The sequence below is a fragment of the Camarhynchus parvulus genome, chromosome 27 (assembly GCF_901933205.1).
Source record: "Camarhynchus parvulus chromosome 27, STF_HiC, whole genome shotgun sequence".
NCBI classification, from domain to species: domain Eukaryota; kingdom Metazoa; phylum Chordata; class Aves; order Passeriformes; family Thraupidae; genus Camarhynchus; species Camarhynchus parvulus.
Window position 1 is genome coordinate 5,713,001 of NC_044597.1, and position 18,392 is coordinate 5,731,392.

General features: G+C 60.0%; 3 protein-coding genes and 1 non-coding gene across 4 annotated transcripts; 3 read left to right on the top strand and 1 right to left on the bottom strand.

The window, feature by feature from the left end:
- Nucleotides 1-90: 90 nt before the first annotated feature.
- CISD3 (CDGSH iron sulfur domain 3) lies at nucleotides 91-1,601 on the top strand. Its single transcript, XM_030966431.1, has 2 exons — nucleotides 91-548; nucleotides 839-1,601. Exons 1-2 carry the CDS (start codon nucleotides 120-122, stop codon nucleotides 1,016-1,018), a joined length of 609 nt encoding a protein of 202 aa, XP_030822291.1. The 5' UTR covers nucleotides 91-119; the 3' UTR covers nucleotides 1,019-1,601.
- A 466-nt stretch (nucleotides 1,602-2,067) lies between these two features.
- PCGF2 (polycomb group ring finger 2) lies at nucleotides 2,068-10,358 on the bottom strand. Its single transcript, XM_030966368.1, has 10 exons — nucleotides 10,301-10,358; nucleotides 7,602-7,788; nucleotides 7,300-7,396; nucleotides 6,361-6,416; nucleotides 5,853-5,903; nucleotides 5,524-5,632; nucleotides 5,093-5,141; nucleotides 4,490-4,606; nucleotides 3,938-4,018; nucleotides 2,068-3,521 (listed from the first exon to the last, which is right to left on the bottom strand). Exons 2-10 carry the CDS (start codon nucleotides 7,711-7,713, stop codon nucleotides 3,195-3,197), a joined length of 999 nt encoding a protein of 332 aa, XP_030822228.1. The 5' UTR covers nucleotides 7,714-7,788; nucleotides 10,301-10,358; the 3' UTR covers nucleotides 2,068-3,194.
- Nucleotides 10,359-12,660: 2,302 nt separating this feature from the next.
- On the top strand, nucleotides 12,661-12,734 carry TRNAN-GUU. Its single transcript has one exon. It is a non-coding gene; the product is annotated as a tRNA-Asn (tRNA).
- A 1,206-nt stretch (nucleotides 12,735-13,940) lies between these two features.
- PSMB3 (proteasome 20S subunit beta 3) lies at nucleotides 13,941-17,170 on the top strand. Its single transcript, XM_030966352.1, has 6 exons — nucleotides 13,941-14,081; nucleotides 14,352-14,536; nucleotides 15,096-15,203; nucleotides 15,958-16,135; nucleotides 16,448-16,542; nucleotides 17,065-17,170. Exons 1-6 carry the CDS (start codon nucleotides 14,079-14,081, stop codon nucleotides 17,111-17,113), a joined length of 618 nt encoding a protein of 205 aa, XP_030822212.1. The 5' UTR covers nucleotides 13,941-14,078; the 3' UTR covers nucleotides 17,114-17,170.
- The last annotated feature ends 1,222 nt before the right edge of the window (nucleotides 17,171-18,392 follow it).

Below are 18,392 nucleotides of genomic sequence, written 5' to 3' on the forward strand. Positions count from 1 at the left end.
ACCAGGACCAGTGGTGGTAACCGGAACCAGGATCGCTTACTGGGAGCGAGTACCGGAGTGGGATCGGGCACCGTGACTGAGAGCGGGAACCGGCACCGGCACTGGGACCTGGCACCGAGATGGAGCAGCAGGACCGGCACCGGGGGCTGGTGACGGGGGCGGCGGCGGTACCGAGTCCCGGGACCACTCGCCAGGAGAAGCAGCGGATCCTGTCCCGCCTCGGAACGGCCCCGCACGGAGCAGCCGCGCTCCCGCCGCGCCCGCCCGGCTCTTCCGGCGGCGCCGGGAGGAGGAGGAGCCGCACGGGGAAGGTCACCGGGACCGGCACCGGGACCATGCTGCGGCCCAGAGCGGCCGCGCTCGTTTCGCTGATGAGGGCGGCGGGGGGCGGCCGCCGGTACCGGGACCCCTCGGGGGGGGCGCGGGTCCCGTCGCTCTGCTCCACGCCCCCCCCGCAGCCGGTGATCGCCGCCAAGGAGCCGTTCCCGGTGGAGCTGCAGGCGGGGAAAACCTACGGCTGGTGCGCCTGCGGGCACAGCAAGCGCCAGGTCGGGCGGGGAGACTCGGGAGAACCGGGGGGTCTAGGGGTCTAGGAGAACCGGGGTGGGGGCGCGGGAGAACCGGGATCCCGGGAGGTTCCGGGGGCTCCCGGGTCGGGGACTCCGCGGTGGCTCCTGGGGGGCTCCGAGGGATCTGGGACTTGGAATCCCCGGGGGGCTCTGGAGGGTCCGGGGGCTCCGGGGATGGGATGGGATGGGATGGGATGGTCACAGTGGCCCCGCGGGAGCATCCGCCCACTCCCAAACCCCTCCTTGACGCCGTCCCGCTTTGTCCGCAGCCCTTCTGTGACGGTTCCCACAAGAAGGAGGCCCCGGGGCTGTCCTCGCTGCGCTTCACCCCCACCCAAACCGGCCCCGCGCTGCTCTGCGGCTGCAAACGCACCCGGAGCCCCCCGTACTGCGACGGCTCCCACCGGGAGCACGCGGTGCAAGCGGCGCCGCTGCCCCCCCGCGCCTGAGCGGGGCTCGGCAGCACCGGGATCCCCATCCCGACCTCGTCACGGCCGCACGGGGGGAGGAGAGGCTCCAAACCCCAATGAAATCCTGATTCTGGAACGCCGGGAGCCGCCCCAGCTGCAGGGATTCGCCTCCCGACCCCAAATCAGCCCCTGGACAGTGGGATTGGAGGGAGGGGCCTGGAGGTGTGAGAGCCCTGGGGTGGGGCACCTGTGGGGTTTGGGATGCAGAGGCCAATGGGATTTGGGCAGGAGGAATCTGTGGGGTTTGAGATGAAGGGACCTGAGGGATGGAGGGTTTGGCAGGAGGCTCTGTGGGATTTGGGCTCTGTGGGATCTGTGGGATTTGGAATGGAGACGCCAATGGGATTTGGCAGGAGGCTCTGTGGGGTTTGGCAGGAGGCTCTGTGGGATCTCTCAGGAGGCTCTGGGCAGCTGCCCCTGTGGTGTTTGTTCATTTCCAAAGCCGGACCCGAGGTTTGCAAAGGTTGAACCGAAGACAAGCCCTGGAGAACGGGATTATTCCCAGGGATTGGGATCGTTCCCGGAGACTCGGATCATCCCCAGGACAATAAACGTGACCTGAACACACCGAGCAGTCTGGGATGTACTGAGAGGGAAACCCGACACCAAAACGCCCCCGAACCCAAACCCAAATCATGGCCCTGCCCAGCCCGGGCAGTGTCCCCAGGCCGGGCAGTGGAATGGCTGAATTCCACACAGGAATTGTTTAATTTCACAGAGGAATTGATGAATTCCATGCAAGAATTGTTGAATTCCACAGAGGAATTGTTGAATTCCCTGCAGGAATTGTTGAACTAGACACAGAAATTGTTGAATTCCGTGGAGAAATTGTTTAATTCCACGCAGGAATTGCTTCATTCCCTGCAGGAATTTGCTCCCTTCCCATGCTCGCCCCTCTCTGGAGCCTCCTGGCCAAAGTCGCCGAAATCTGATTTTTATTTTTATTTTCTTTTATTACAAATGCACCATGAGGGCAGGAGGAGAGGCTGGGAAGGGTGATACAAAAAAAAAAAAAAAAAAATTGGGGGTCATGGGAAACGGGGAGCAGCTCCATCCCAACCTTTGGGTGCACCTAAATTTTCCTGGAGCCGTCAGGACTTTGGGAAGAGAAAATAATCCAGGGGATTTGTGCTGCCACCACCAAGCTGGAGGAAAATATCCCCAAAACCCCCGAATTTACTGTGCAGAAGGCCAGAGCCCACAGGGAAAGCAAAGAAATCCCCCAAAAAATACCCAGGATGAGATCAGGGAGCAGCTGGAGCTGCTGGAGCTGGCAGCTCCGAGGTGGGGTGTGAAACCCCGGAATAAAACCAAAAAAACCCAAAAATGGGAAAAAGAACCCTGCAGCAGAGCCCGGGGAGGCTGGGGGGGTGGTTGGGATTTTTGGGATTTTGGGCTTTTGGGGTTTTGGGTTCTGTGCTTGGCCCTCACCTGTGCAGCCATGGCCCCGGCGGAGAGGGAGGAGGAGGAGAGGGAAGAACCTCCGGGAAAAGCGGGAATGTGGGAATGGAGGAACATGGGAATGTTGGAATTTGGGAATGTGGGAATTTGGGGGTGTGGCAGCTCCCAGCTCTGGGGGTGGGATGAGGGAGGGGCCTGCAGCTTCCACAAGTCAAACCCAAACCTCAAAGCCCCACAAAAAAACCACAAAACCAAACAAAAACCAAACAAAAAAAACCAAACAAAACCAACCCAAAGCACATTTAAAAATATCCGCCGCCATTTCTGTGTCTTCTCCGCGTTTTTAAATTAGAAAATAATTCTGTAGAACTCTGCTCTGTCCCTATGTACACACCCACATTTATAGAGGTCTGCAGGGGGTTTCAGGAATCCCTGGAAGGGTTTTAGGAATCCCAGGAGGATTTTCAGGAACCCCTGGGGGTTCTTAGCAGTCCCTGGAGGGTCTGCAGGAGTTCCAGTAGGATTTTTAGCAGTTCCAGGAGGATTTTTAGCAGCCCCTGCAGGGTTTTTCGGAGTCCCTGGAGGAGTTGTAGGAGTCCCTGGAGGATTTTCCAGAGTCCAAGAGGGTTTTCAGAGTCTCAGGAACATTTTTCAGAGTCCCAGGATGATTTTTTCAGAATCCCAGGATGATTTTCAGAGTCCCAGGATGATTTTCCAGAGTCCCAGGAGCGTTTCCAGCAGCCCCCGGAGGTTTTTAGCTCAGGGCGGAGCCCGCGCTGCCGTTCAGGGCGGTTTTGCGACCGCGGGCGGGTGGCACCGGGTGGCAGCCGGGTGGCAGCGGGTGACAGTTCGAGGCAGAGCCGTTCAGGGCAGGCCCGGGGGGGCCGTGCCCGGGGCCGGGCAGCGCGGGGGGCGATGCCAGCCCGGGGGGCGATGCCAGCCCGGGGCTCTGCGCTTTGTCGCTGCCCGACTCGCACTCGGAGGCGCCGCTGGTGTTGGTGCCCTCGGACGGCAGCGCCGGGCACAGCTTGAGCCGCTTGCAGGAGGGCTGGACGCGGTATTTGAGTGCCAGGGGACCGCTCTAGGGACACGGGGTACGGCTGGCAGCGCGCGGGGACACCGCGGAGACACCGGCACTGCCGCCCCCCATCCCCTGGGGACACCACGGGGACACTGGCACTGCCATCGCCGATGCCCCGGGGACACTGGCACTGCCACCACGATGGGGACACCACAGGGACACCGGCACTGACACACCCCTCACCCCCCCACCAATCCCCCCACTCTGGGATTTGTTAAGGGAAAAGCTCCCCCAGGACCAATTTTCCCACTTTTGTCCTAGGACAGATTTTTCCAGGACAAGTTCCCTGTTTTATCCCCCCAAACCAGATTTTCCCAGTTTTCCCAGTCTAGATATTCCCAGTTTCCCCAGTACAGGTTTTCCCAGTATTCCCAGCACAGCTTTTCCTGGTTTTCCCAGTTTCCCCGTTTCCTCACCCTCCTCCAGGGGTAGATATATGCGATGTCCATCAGGGTATAATATTCCTTCAGGGGCTCATCGTCGTACAGCACCTCCACCTGGAGACGGGAAAGGATGGATCCAAACCCCAGGAAAAATTCCAAGAAAGGATGGATCCAGACCCCGGGAAAGGAGGAATCCAAACCCCAGAAATTAGGGATCCAAACCCAGGGAAAGGAAAGATCCAGACTCGGGGAAAGGATGGATCCGGCCATGGGAAAAAGAAGGCTCCAGCCCCAGGGAAGGGAGAGCCCAGCAGGAATATTTGGGACAAGCAGGGATCAGCAGTGGATGCGACACTGAGGGGACAAAACGGCCCCTCTGAGCTGAGCTGAGCATGGCAGAATCCAGGCAATGCCCCCTGAGCATTCCCGAGCACTCCAAAGCATTCCTGACCATTCCCGACCATTCTAGAACATTCCGGAACGTTCCTGACCATTCCCGACCATTCCTAAACATCCATTCCAGAATGTTCCTGAGCGTTCCTGAACATTCCCAACTATTCCAGAAGGTTCCGGAGTGCTGCTCACCCGGTACTTGCTGGGCACGTCCATCTTGTTGCGCAGGAACTTGGCCAGGTGCAGCACGGTCATGGCCGCGGGGCAGCGCAGGAACCGCAGCCCGGGGCTGGGCGGGCACAGTGGCGCCTGGGGAGGGACGGCTCTGGGGGACCGGGTCTGGGGGGATCCGGCTTGGGGGCACTCGGGTTTGGGGTGTCCCGGGGCTCAGCAGGCATGGCGGAGCCTGAGGAGCGCCGGGTTTGGGGTGTCCCAGGTTTGGGGTGTCCCAGGTCTGGGGAGTCCAGGATTTGGGGAGTCCTGGGTTTGGGATGTCCCGGGTTTGGGGTGACCCGGGTTTGGGGAGTCCTGGGGATTGGGGGGTCCAAGGTTTGGGGTGTCCACAATTCGGGGAGTGCTGGGTTTGGGGTGACCCAGGTTTGGAGTGTCTAGAGTTTGAGGTGTCCCAGGTTTGGGAAGTCCTGGGGTCTGGGGAGTCCTGGGTTTGGGGTGTGTGGGGTTTGGGCTGTCCTGGGTTTGGGCTGTCCCCCTGTGCCCCGCAGGACCCCCCAATGCAGCTGGGCACTGAGGGCTCTGTGCCACCACAGTGCCACCGCGGTGCCACCTCTTACTCACCTTGTCCTTGTCCAGGTCCCCGTTCTCCACGGCGCCTTTCTGCTCCTCCCTGGAGCGGGACACGGGACAGGGATTGGGGAAAGGGGGATCAGGGATGGCACTGCTGTGATCTGGGATCACACTGGGATCAGGGATGGCACTGCTGGGATTCCAAATGGGGACAGGGAGCCGTAGGCATTTCCAGGGCTCCAGGCAGTACCGGGAGCCCCAGGCGGTACCGGAGCCCCGGGTGGTACCGGAGCCCCGGGCGGTACCGGAGCCCCAGGCGGTACCGGAGCCCCGGGTGGTACCAGAGCCCCGGGCGGTACCGGAGCCCCAGGCGGTACCGGAGCCCTGGGCGGTACCGGAGCCCCGGGTGGTACCAGAGCCCCGGGCGGTACCGGAGCCCCAGGCGGTACCGGAGCCCTGGGTGATACTGGAGCCGGCCGTACCTGCAGTCCCGGTGGAACTCGATAGACAGACTGACGATCTCGTCCTCGGGCCCCGCGCCCTGGTCCCTCTCAGCCACGTCGCCACGCTCCTCCTGTGAGCCCAGGGGAACTGCGGGACAGGGACACGGGCTGGGACACTGGGACACTGGGACATTGACACTGACACCTACAGTGTGACACTGACACTGACCCTGTGACACTGACACTGACAGTGTCGCATTGACACAGATACTGTGACACTGGCACTGTGAGACTTGACATTGTGACCCTGTGACATGTGACACTGACAGTGTGACACTGACACTGACCCTGTGACATGTGACACTCACCCTCGGCCACCGGGTATGCAGCGTAGAAGTCGCGCCTCCTCTTCATCTCATCTGTGGTGACAGGGACAGGGACAGGGATGGGGACAGGGACAGGGACAGGAACAGGGACGGGGACAGGGACAGGGACATGAGGAAGGACAGCACCACAGCTGGGGGGGATGACAGCAAGGGGGCACAGGGGACACCCCAGAATGCCCAGGGAATTCCCGTGGGAGCTCCAGCAGGAGCCATCCCATAAACCCCGGAGTGGCACCCAATCCTGAGGGGTTTTGGGTCCCCACACCCCAAATCCTGAACTTTTCCCCATTCCTGAAGCACTCGGAGCAAATCCACAGCTCCTGCTCCCAGACTGTCCCAAAGTTTGGGATGGGTGCCATGTCCATGTGTCCTGCTGTCCCTGTGGGAATGGGAAATCCCTGGGAAGATCCCAGGAACTCAGGGGAATGGGAGTGAGTTACAAACACCCCAAATTCCCAAATTCCCAAATTCTCCCCATCCTTGGCTGTACCTTTGAAAAGCCCCGGGACCAGCTTGTACACGATGTCCTGGAGGGTTTTGTCCGACCTGGATGGGGGGAAGCAGGAAAAGTGGGAGAAATCAGTGGGAATTGGAAGCAGTTTGTGCACCTCTGGGCACAAACTTCCCCCAGCTCCCCTCTAGGTTTCCCATCCCAAACCCCAAATCCTCAATTCCCCATCCCAAATCCCCCAAACCCCAAATCCCCACTTCCTCATCCCAAAGCCTCAAATCTCCAAGTTTTCCCCACTTTTTCCCAGTTTTCCCCAGTTTTTCCCACATTTTTCCCCACGTTGGGACCATGTGGAGGTGCCACCACCCCCAGGACTCGGGGACAGTGGTGGCTCCGTCCCTGCAAGAGGAGACAGAGACTCCAGAGGAACCATGGGAGTGTAAATATTATAGCAAGCCAGAAAAAATGGGGAAAAAAAGGAAAAAAGGGAAAAAAAGGATGGATGGATGGATGGATGGATGGATGGATGGATGGATGGATGGATGGATGGATGGATGGATGGATGGATGGATGGATGGATGGATGGATGGATGGATGGATGATGGATGGATGGATGGATGGATTGACCGGTGGGGTCCAGGATCTGCAGGAATGGACACAGGGCACTCATCCCACCATCTTTCTGCTGCCACACAGATGTCCCCAAGTGCTGTTCCCTCTGTGGTGGCATCTCCCCCTGTCCCTTCTCCCCTCCCACCTGGGACACCAGTGGGACCAGGATGGAGCTGCTCCTGGGCTGGCAGCAGAGCCCCAGGGTCCCCCTGCTCCAGGTGCTTGGGCCTGTCCCCTGGAGCAGGGACAGGGAGTGAGGGGCCCCGTGAGCCCTCTGAGTCCCCCAAGCCGCCCGAGCCTCCTGAGCCCCCCAAATCCCCCCAAAGGAGCCCCCCGAGCTCCCCCAGAGGAGCCCCCTGGGCTCACCGGATGCTGAGCAGGGGCCGGGTTTTGTGCACCTGCACGTCGCACATGGGGCAGTACTTGTTGGTCTCCAGGTAACGAACGATGCAGGTTTTACAGACTGTGGGGACAGAGGGACCCTCTGTGAGCGGGGGGACAAGGGGACAGAGCCCCTGGGACCCCCACACCAACGTGGGGACAGGATCCCTGCCCAGTGCAGCCCCCCGCAGCTCCACGGGGCCTGGCACAGGATGGGCACTGTGGGAGGGGTCACTGTGGGGTTTTGGGACGCCCAGGGGACCCTTGGGGACACGCGGGACACTCACAGGAGTGCAGGCACTCCACGATGGTGGTGGCGTCGATGAAGTAGCCGCCGCAGAGGGCGCACATCAGGTGCGGGTTCAGCTCCGTGATCTTTATCCGGGTGGTCCTGTGCATCTTGGAGCAGCCCCAGGGCGGATCCTCCCTGCGGGAAACCCCCGCGGTCCCCTCGGATGGGACCTGCAGGGACCGCTGGAGGGGACAAGGTGGGGACTGTCACTTGTCACTCCCAGCCCTGCAGCCACCCCTGGCTCCAGCAGCTGCCCAGCCCCCTCTGCCTCACTCCTGGCTGTCCCTGGGCGTCCCCAAGTGGGTCCCCAACACGCTGGGACACCTCCGAGCAGTGACAAATCCTCCCTGTTAGGAAACCCCCACCTGTGGCTGTGCACACACACCCCCAAAAAAGTGCATGTTGGGTTGCTTCCATGGAAAAGGCATTTCCAGCCAAAATTCCATGGGTTTTCCTACAGAAAATCCCCAAGCCCTGTGTCGGGCACCTCCCCCCGGCAGGGACACCTAGCGGGGCTCGCTGGGCACGGCGGATGTGGGTGACACCGGGAGCCGCCGGCGCTTCCCCGGTTCCAGCGGGAGCCGCCGGAGCGCGGGATCGCCGCAGTTTCGTTGTTTCCATGGTAACTCCGACACTTGGAGAGCAGCCGGGATATTGTCACTGCCACCCGAGGCCGGGCGACAGGCGGCGAGGAGCCGCGGGGTCGTGGAGATGAGCGGGGCACGGCGGCGGCAGGGCCGGGGCACTGGCGATGGCACCGCACGGCTGCGGGGACGCACGTGTGACACACGGAGACTCAGAAAGGGACACACAGTGACACACATGTGACACGCGTGTGACACACAGGGATACACAGGGACACACGTGTGACACGCAGGGACATGCAAGGACACGCGTGTGACATACAGGGATACACAATGACACATGTGTGACACACAGGGACATGTGTGTGACACACAGGGACACACGTGTGACACACAGGGACACGTATGGGCTACAGTACACATGCATAAGGACACCAGCACCAGGGATGGGGACACTACTGGGACGTTTCATGGGCAGGATGTCACTGGGACTGGGATTGGGGTGCCACAGGGACAGGGACACCATTGGCACTGGGATGGAGGTGTTGCAGGAGTGGGGACACCACAGGGAGACCTTTGGGACTGGGATGGAGGTGCCACAGGGAGGGGGACACCACTGGGACCGGGATGGGGACATCACCGTGCTGGAGGGGCGGCAGCCAAGGGGGGCCCAGGAGCCCCGGGGGCGTTGGGGAGCCCCAGAACCCCCTCCCAGCCCAGTCCCCCTCCTCCGGGTGCTGCCCCCACCCCCAGGGGATAGAGGGGGGCCCTGCCAGCCCCTCTCCGTGTCGGGGGTCCCGCGGTGCCCTGTCTCAGTCCCCCCCGCACGGGACCGGGCAGCCCCGCCGGGCACAGGGGACCCGCGGCTGCATTTTGGTGGGGGGGGGCCGGGGGGAGATTTCGCCGCTTTCGGTGCTCGCAGCCGCCAATGGCGGTCCCGGGGCTCGGCGGGAGGGGGGAGCCCGAGCCACCGGCGCGAACCGGTTCTAATAACCCCGGCCATAACGGCGGCTCTTGCCCGTGCCGGGGAGAGGGGGAACAAAGCCCCGGCGCCCCCGGAGCCCCGGCCCCGCCGCAGCACCCGGGGCCGTCCCGTTCCGCCGGTGGCTCCCGCACCCCCGGCCGCGACTTTCGGGCTCTTTTGTCTCCGTCGGCGGTGGCCCGGCGCGATGTCCCCCCCTCCCCGAAGCCCCCGGGCCGGGCACGGGCGGGGAAGGGCGTTTCAAAGTCACCGCCAACTCGGGCCCCCGCCCGCGGGACCCCCGGCGGCGGCGGCGGCGGCGGCGGCGGTGGTGGCGGGCGCAGGGCTCGGGAAATGCCCCGGGACGGCTCCCCCGGCACGGCCCGGGCCTCGCACGGCGCCCACGGGGCCCGGAGCCCCGGGAAGGCGAGGGGACAGCGCCGGGAACGCGAGGGGGTAGCCCCAGAGCACGGCCCCGCCACCCCCGGCAGCGCCCGCCGGGACCCCCCCGCCATTCCCGGCGTGCGGGACGCGGCACCGGAGCTGCGGGAATGGGGAGGGAGCCCCGCTGGACACGAGTGACCACAGAGCTTGTGGGGACAAGGACACGCTACACGGCACCGGGAGCGGCGGCGGGACGGGACCGCGGGGCGTGACACCCGGGGGACACGGACACCGGGGGGGACAAGAACACCGGGGGGGACACGCACACCGGGGACAAGGAGACACGGGGTGGCCTCGGCCACGCGTGCCCCGCGCTGTGCTCGGGGGGTGCCCGGCCGCGCCCCCGGCAGCTCCCGCCGCCTCTGGGGCCGCGCGGCCGCGGTGGGGCCGGGGTGGGGCGGCCCCGGTAGCCCCGGGGCGTCCCCTTTGTACTCGGGGCCGGCTGTCAGCGCGGCCCGGCCCCTCCGCCCGCCCCGGGGTCCTGCCGCCGCCCCCGGCCCCGCAGCGGCCCCGGCGCGCCGGGCGCGGTGCGGGGGCGGCGCGGGGCCCCAGGGGCTGTCGGGGCTCTGCAGCCGCCGGCGGTGCGGCCGGGGGGGTCCCAGGGCACAAAGCGGGGGCGGCGGCGGCCATCGCCATCTTTGGGGCCGGCGGGGCGGGGGGGCCGCGGCGGGGCCCGGGCCGGGGGGCACCGGGGCCGGTCCCTACCTGGTGGCGGCGGCAGCGGCGGCCCCGCGGCCGCCCCTCCGCTCCCGCGGCTCGGCTCGGCTCGGGCGGCGCTGCGGCCGCGGCCCTTTTTTATTTTTTTTCCCTCCACTCTCTCCTTTTTTTTTTTTCTCCTTCTTCTTTTTTTTTTCCTCCTTCCTCCTCCTTTTTTTTTTTTTTTTATTTTTTCCTCTTTTTTAATTTTTTTTTTCCCACCTCCAGCCGCCTCCAGGCCCCGCCCGCCTCACGTGACCTCATTCCTTTGGGGGGCTGCGGAGGAGGGAGCGAGGGGCCGAGACTGGGGGGAACCCCTGGGAACCCCCCAGCCCCGGTGATCGCGGAGACCCCCGGGGGGGGGGGGAACGAGAAAGCCCTAAAAACCGCTGGAACGGCCCCAAAATGCAGTGCCCGGTGGAAGCTCCGGGCTCGGTCTCCCCCCCACCGGGGACCCCGTTTTGGCCTCAAATTTTGACCCAGGACGAGCGGGATCCTCTGCGGGACCCTCAGGGGAAGGAAAGGGACGAGGGAAAAAAAGAAAGAAAGAAAAAAAAAAGAAATAAAAAGGAGGGGATTTAAGAAAAAAAAGGAAAAAAAAAGGAAAATTGAAGGAAAGGGGGAAAGAAGAAAAAAAGAAAAAAAAAAGAAAGAAAAAAATAGGGGAGAAAGAAGAAAGAAAGAAAGAAAGAAAGAAAGAAAGAAAGAAAGAAAGAAAGAAAGAAAGAAAGAAAGAAAGAAAGAAAGAAAGAAAGAAAGAAAGAAAGAAAGAAAAGAAAGAAAGAAAGAAAAGAAAGAAAGAAAGAAAAGAAAGAAAGAAAGAAAGAAAGAAAGAAAGAAAAAAAAAAAGAAAGAAAAAAAAGAAAGAAAGAAAGAAAGAAAGAAAGAAAAGAAAGAAAGAAAGAAAGAAAGAAAGAAAGAAAAGAAAGAAAGAAAGAAAGAAAGAAAGAAAGAAAGAAAGAAAGAAAGAAAGAAAGAAAGAAAGAAAGAAAGAAAGAAAGAAAGAAAGAAAAGGAAAAGGGAAAATGAGAGGGGGGAAAGGGAGAAAATATAAAAGAAAGGGAAGAAAAATAGAGGGAAATTGGAGAAAAGGAAAAAATGGAAAAGAAGGAGGGGAAAAAGAAGAAAAACAGGGAAATTAGAAAAAAGGGGGAAATGGACAGGAAGGGGGGAAAGGAAGGTGAAAAAAACAAGGAAAATAAAAATTAGGGAAAGAAAGGAAGAAGGGGAAAATCGGGGAGAAAGGAATGGAAAAAAGGAAGGTAAGAAAAAATGGAGGGAAATTAGAGAAAGATGGAAAACGATAGGAAGAAGGAAGGGAAGAAAACCGGGAAAATGAGAGGAAAAGAAAAAGGAAAAAGAAGAAAAAGGAACAGGAGAAAAGGAAAGGAAAAAAGAGGGAAGAACAGGAAGGAGGGAGAGAAAAAAGGCAGGAAAAGGGGAGTGAAAAAAGAAATGGAAAAGCCGGGAAGGAAATAAGGGAGGGGAAAGGGGCAGGAGGAGGAGCGGGAGGCGCAGAGCGAGCGCGGCTCTCACATGTCCAGGATTACCGGCGGCTCCCCGCCCCGCCCGCTGCCGGCGCTCGCAGCCCGGCCCCGTCCTGGTGGCCCCGTGCCCGGGCGTTCCCGGTGAGCCGCTCTCCGTGCCGCTGTCTCGGTTCCCGGGATCGCTGTTACCGGTGCCGGTCTCAGTGCTCGGTTGCCCCGGTTCCGGTGTCCCGGTGCCGGTGTCGAGTGTCCCTGTGCTTGGGGCCGGTGTCTGGTGTCCTCTTCCCGGTGTCCGTTGCCGGTGCCTGTCCCCGTTCCCCATTCCTGCTGTCCTGTTCGCTGTATCCTGTCCCCGTGTCCCGTTCCCGGTGTCCTGATTCCATTACCGGTGTCCCGTTCCCATTCCCATTCCCAATGTCCCATTCCCGGTGTCCCGTTCCCTTTCCCGTACCGGTCTTCCGCTCCCGTTCCCGGTGTCCCGTTCCTTGTGTCCCGGTATTCCCGCTGTCCCGTTCCCGTCCCCGGTATCCCGTTTCCATTCTCTGTGTCCCGTTCCCAGTGTCCCATTCCTAGTGTTCCGTTCCCAGTGTCCCGTTCCCTTTCCCGCTGTCCCGGTCTCGTTCCTGGTGTCCTGTTTCCATTCATGGTATCCCGTTCCCCGTGTCCTGTTTCCATTCCCGGTATCCCGTTCCCGTTCCTATTCCCGGTGTCCAGTTCCCATTCCCGGTATCCCGTCCCCGTTCCCGGCATCCCGTTTCCATTCCCGGTGTCCCGGTATTCCCGGTGTCTCGTTCCCGGTATTCCCAGTATTTCGTTTCCATTCTCAGCGTTTTGTTCCAGTTTCTGCACCGAGAGCCGTGGGCGCGAGGGGTTGACAGCGCGGTCTCTGTGGCGCAATCGGTTAGCGCGTTCGGCTGTTAACCGAAAGGTTGGTGGTTCGAGCCCACCCAGGGACGGAGGCATTTCTTTTGCCCCAGGCGCTCCTTTTCCCGGGAGGGACGGAACCGGACGCGTAGAACGTTCCCTTGCCAGGGATCCGCTCCCGGTGCTCCCTCCGAGGTGGAGAAGCAGCTCCCGGTGTCCCCAAACCGTCCTCGCTGTGATCCCACGGGGACGTTTTGGGACATTAAAATCGCACCTGAGTTCCTGTTTCCATCCAAATCCCGTATTTTGCCTCAAAATTAAACTGAAGGGGGTCCCAAGGGTGCCATACCGAGCTTCCCCTCTCTGAAAACTCCAGTAAATTCCATTTCTCTGCCCTGAGACGGTGGAATTCCTGTTTAACCCCGGGCACGAGGCCACGCTGGGATCGATCCTGTGGATTCTGCCCTGGCTGTGCCCGGGGCTGCTCCCACCGGGCGGAACGCGGGCTCCGGCTCCCGCCAGGTACTTTTTGTGGCGGAAAACCCCTCAAAAATGTACTTTAAAAATAGGATTTAAAAATGGGATTTAAAACCGCAGCGGGCACGGGCCGGGCTCTGCCTGCACATCGGGGCCGGGATGTGCCGTGACCCCAGAGTGACCCCAACCCTCCTCCCCGTGCCGGCGCTTCCCGAGGAGATTTTTGGGAGAATCCCCTTTGGATCGGCGAGCTTGGGGCTGTGTCCCCATCCTTGGAGATGCGGCTGTTCTCCTGAAGGATTCAGCTGTTCCCCAGTCCAGATGTGCACCCATTGATCCATTTGCTCCCCATTGCTCCAGCTGTTCCCCCACTGATCCAGATGTGCCCTCATTTATTCAGCCCTGCCCCGATCCAGCTGTTTCCCCATTTTTCCGGCTGTTCCCATTTCCCAGCCGTTCCCATTTATCCAGACATTCCCATTTTTTCCAGTTTCCCCCCATTTTTCCAGCTGTTTCCCCATTTTCCAGCTGTTTCCCCTTTTTTCCAGATGTTACCCCTCCTGCACTCCCGTCATGCCTCGCGCGCTCACTGTGACTCGTCACTTCCCCGCCCCGCCCACCCTCCCCTGCCTCAGCCAATCACCTGAGCGCCCCAGCCGCTCCTGCCAATCCCCAGCAGTCTCCGGCTCCAGGCGGCGGCGGCGGCCAATGGCGAGCGTGGAAGGCGAAACCGCTGGCGACGGCCACCAATGGAAAGCGTTGGGGTGAGAGCGGCGGCGGCAGTGACCAATGGGAAGCGGTGAGGGCGGGAGCGGCGGCGGCGCGGGGCGGCCGGAGCGGGGCCTGGGCAGAGACCGAGGCGGGAGCGGAGCGTGGGCGGTGCGGGGACACGACGGTGACACAGCACTGACAGAGCGGTGACAGAACGGTGACCGGGGGGTGACCGAACAGCCGCAGCCATGGTGAGACTCGGGACGGCACCTCCGGGGCCCGGCACAGCGCGGGGCGAGGCCGCTCCGTGAGGGGAGGCCCGTGGGCAGCGGGGCAAGGAGCGGCCGGGGCTGAACCCCAGCTCAGGGTGGCGGTACCGGGGGTGCCCCGGGGGCCGCTCCGTGAGGGGAGGCCCGTGGGCAGCGGGGCAAGGAGCGGCTGGGGCTGAACCCCAGCTCGGGGTGGCGGTACCGGGACACCCCGGAGGCCGCTCCGGTGCCCTGAGCCGCCGCTCCGTGCAGTCGATCATGTCGTACAACGGCGGGGCCGTGATGGCCATGCGGGGCCGGGGCTGCGTGGCCATCGCCGCGGACCGGCGCTTCGGCGTGCAGGCGCAGACCGTGACCACCGACTTCCAGAAGATTTTTCCCATGGGCCAGAGGCTCTACATCGGCCTGGCCGGGCTGGCCACGGACGTGCAGACCGTGTAAGTGAGGGCCCGGCAGGGCTGGGGATTGGGGTTAATGGGAAATAATGGGAATTTACGATGCCGGTGCTGCTGTGCCTGGTTCTGCTGCTGGGAGAGGTTTGGAAATAAAGCAGCCTGATTGGGATCACATCACTGCTGGAGTTGGGATTTCACTGGTGGAGTGGGGATTTCGCTGCTAGAGTTGAGAATTTCACTGCTAGAGTTGAGAATTTCAGTGCTGGAGTTGGGATTTCACTGCTAAAATTCAACTTGCACCGCCGAAATTAAACTTTACTGCTAAAACAGAACTTTCACTACTAAAATTCAACTTTCACTGCTAAAATTCACCTTTCGCTGCTAAAATTCAATTTTAACTCCTAAAGTGGAACTCTCACTGCTAAAATTCCACTTTCACCCGAAATTCAGCTTTTCCTCTCACAGTTCCAGCTCAGCTGCAGCAGCAGCTGCGTGTGCAGCCCTCGGTGCTGGTGTCTGTCAGCAGCAGAAGCAGCCAGGCCTGGCTGAGGGGAAGCAGCAGGACCCTGCTTGCTTTAAGCCCAGCTCTGATCTCTTGCAGGGCCCAGAGGCTGAAGTTTAGGCTGAACCTCTATGAGCTGAAGGAAGGGAGGCAGATCAAGCCCCAGACCTTCATGAGCATGGTGTCCAACCTGCTCTACGAGAGGAGGTAAAACTGCAAAGCTGCAATTTCTGTGTGGTGCCAGGGAGGGCTGAGGGTGCTGGGGTGGCCAGAGGAGCCTGGATCATTTCCTGCTCTCCCCACCTCCTCCCTGAGCCGGTTTTTGTTCTCTTGGGGTGACATTTCCTCCCCAAATTCAAACAGAATCAGTTGTCAAAGCAGAACGAACTCCTACTGCTTCAGGGTGGTCTGCTATGCCAGAACCATGGCAGGGCTCTCCCTGAAAGGAGCTGTGGGATGGTTTCTGTGCTGGGAAAACATTTCTGAGGATGTAGGACTGCACCAGGGCTTGGAATGCGGACAGCTCTGGGGACTGGAGGGAATGGCTGGGCTGGAAATTCAGGGAAGGGAGGGTGAGCTCTGGGAATGGTGATCCCAAAGCTGCCAGAGCTCCAGGAGCGTTCGGATGCTGCTGCTGGGCACAGGCTGGGATTTTGGGGATTGTCCTGTGCTGGGATGATCCCTGTGGTCCCAGAAGAGCAGGGTGATCCTTGTGGTCCCTCCTGGGCTGTCCCTGTCCCCAGGGCTGTCCTGAGCCCAGCCGGGCTGGGAATGGTCACGATCCCAAAGCTGCCAGAACTCCAGGAGCATTCGAACACCACTCCTGGGCAAGGCTGGGATTTTGGGGTATTGTCCCATGCCAAGATGATCCTTGTGGTCTCAGAAGAGCAGGGTGATCCCTGTGGTCCCTCCGGGGCTGTCCCTGTGCCCAGGGCTGTCCTGAGCCCAGCTGTGTCCCCAGGTTTGGTCCCTACTACACGGAGCCGGTGATCGCGGGGCTGGACCCGCTCAGCCACGAGCCCTTCATCTGCTCCCTGGACCTCATTGGCTGCCCCATGGTCACCGACGACTTCGTGGTCAGTGGCACCTGCTCCGAGCAGATGTACGGGATGTGCGAGTCCCTGTGGGAACCCGACATGGTCAGTGGGGCTGGGGTCAGCTGGGATAGCCTGGGGTCAGCTGGGATAGCCTGGGGTCACCTAGGGTCCCCTACCTGGCATCTCCTGGGATCACCTGGGATAGCCTGCGGTCACCTGGGATCTTCTGGGGTCCATGGATTCAGGAGTTCTCCCTCCTGTGCTCACTGGAGACGCTGAGCTGGGGAGAGGCTGCATTCCAGCTGTGCCTTGTGCAGCCTGAGAGAGGAAGCTTGCAGGGTTTTGGGGGGTTTGGGTGAAATTTCTGGGGGTTGTGCAGCCCAGGTGAAGCCCTGTACTCCCTCTGTGCCCCAGGAGCCCGAGCACCTCTTCGAGACCATCTCGCAGGCCATGCTCAACGCCGTGGACAGAGACGCCATCTCCGGGATGGGCGTGGTGGTGCACGTCATGTGAGTGCTGGGGCTCCTGGGGGCTGGGCACTGCCTTCCTTTCCCTTCCTTCCCTCAGGGATCCCCCAAATCCTGCCCCTCCTCAGCCAGGCTCTGTTCCTTCCCAGGGTTTGATTTTGCTGATGCAGTTCCTTGCTGGAGCCAAGAAATGACTCCTGGAGTTTGAGTCCCTCTGCTCAATTCCCTGGCTGCATTCCCATGGGATTGAGGATGGAATCCTGGAATTTTGAGTCCTGCTGCACAGGGATTCTGTGGCTGCATTCCCATGGGAATGAGGAGCTCTGCCCCTCATGGATGTAGCATTAACTCTCACCTCTGTCACCAGCTGGCTTTGGAAAATCCCATTTTGCCCCTGCAGCACCCCAACCCTGGGAGTTCCCCACTATGAAGGGTTTATTTATTGTTGTCACAACCACCTGAGCTCCTGCCTGTGCACCTGGGACTTCTCAAGGCAGGACAAGCTCTAGGAAGGGTTTAAACCTGGGTTTAGCAGTAAATAATCTCACCTTTTTCCCTTTCCAGAGAGAAAGACAAGATCACCACCAGGACCCTGAAAGCTCGCATGGATTAGCCCAGCCCAGCTGCTCTGTGCCACTCAGGACTTTTTAAAATAAAACTCTGCCCTGAACTTCCCTTTTGGTGCCTTTGAGCAGGGTCAGGATGTCACCCTGGCTGCCAGGACACAGAGGTGGCTCCAGGAGTGTCACCCATCATCCAGTCCATCCCTTCAGCACCTCCCAGATTGGGATGGAAATACAGATTATCCCAAGCAAGCAGAGGGAAAACCTAACCCTGTCCAGTGACAGGGACACCTTGACTGTCCCAGGGTGCTCCAGCCTGGCCTTGGACATTTCCAGGGATGGATCAGCCACAGCTGCTCTGGGAATTCCATCCCAGCCTCTCCCGTGGGGGGAAACTCCTTCCCAAAATCCCATTTAAACCCTGCCCCTCTCCCAGCTTTCCCCCATCCTGCCCCCCCGCCAGGACTCCCCATTCTGGAGGAGCAGCTGAGGGTGACCCCTCAAAGAGCACAGCAGGGAGGACCCAGATGTACACAAAGTTTTAATTTCTTTTTTTTTTCTCTGGTTGGAGACTCATCTTGTAACATGCATGCATTTCAAAACAGTAACAGTGTCTCAAACTGCTCCTAGCAAACAGACAAGCACAGAGGACTTCAAATTCCTATTTAAAAAAACAGCAGTGAAAAAACCTAGAATGTTCTTTTTTTTTTACTTTTGATTTTTTTTTTTAGTTTTTTTAGGTTTTTGTTTTGTTTAGTTTTTAGATTAAACTTAATTTATTCACATTTTTTTCTTTTCAATTCAGTTGCACTGATTAGCCCTGCCCACCCTTGTGACCTGTGTGTGGAATCTGCTCTCTCCACTCCCATCCAGCTGCTTGGGCAGCCCCAGAGCAGCAGAAATTTTAAGTGGTTTCCACTAAAAATGATGTGTCGAGAGCTCTTGCCATCCCAGTTATCCATGGGATCCATACAACAGAGCCAGGACAAGGGGCAGGGGCTGAGGGGGACACTGGGAGTGGCTCTGCAGGAAGGAGACATTTGGGAATTCGGGGCTGTGGCCATGCTAGGGACACCCCCCTGGTTTTGGGGGAAAATCCTTCAGCTGGGGGTGAAATTCCAGGTGCAGCTGGGAGGCCTGGGAAAGCACTGCATAGTAGTCATGGATTGGGAATATCCACCACCACAACCTCCTCACCTCCCTGAGCCCGCCCCGGCTGGGAAAGCAGGGATTTCCTCCCAGAATACCAGTAACAACAACAAAAACAAATAAACAAACTGAAAAAAAAAACCCCAAACAAACAAACCCCCCCCCCCCAAAAAAAAGGGA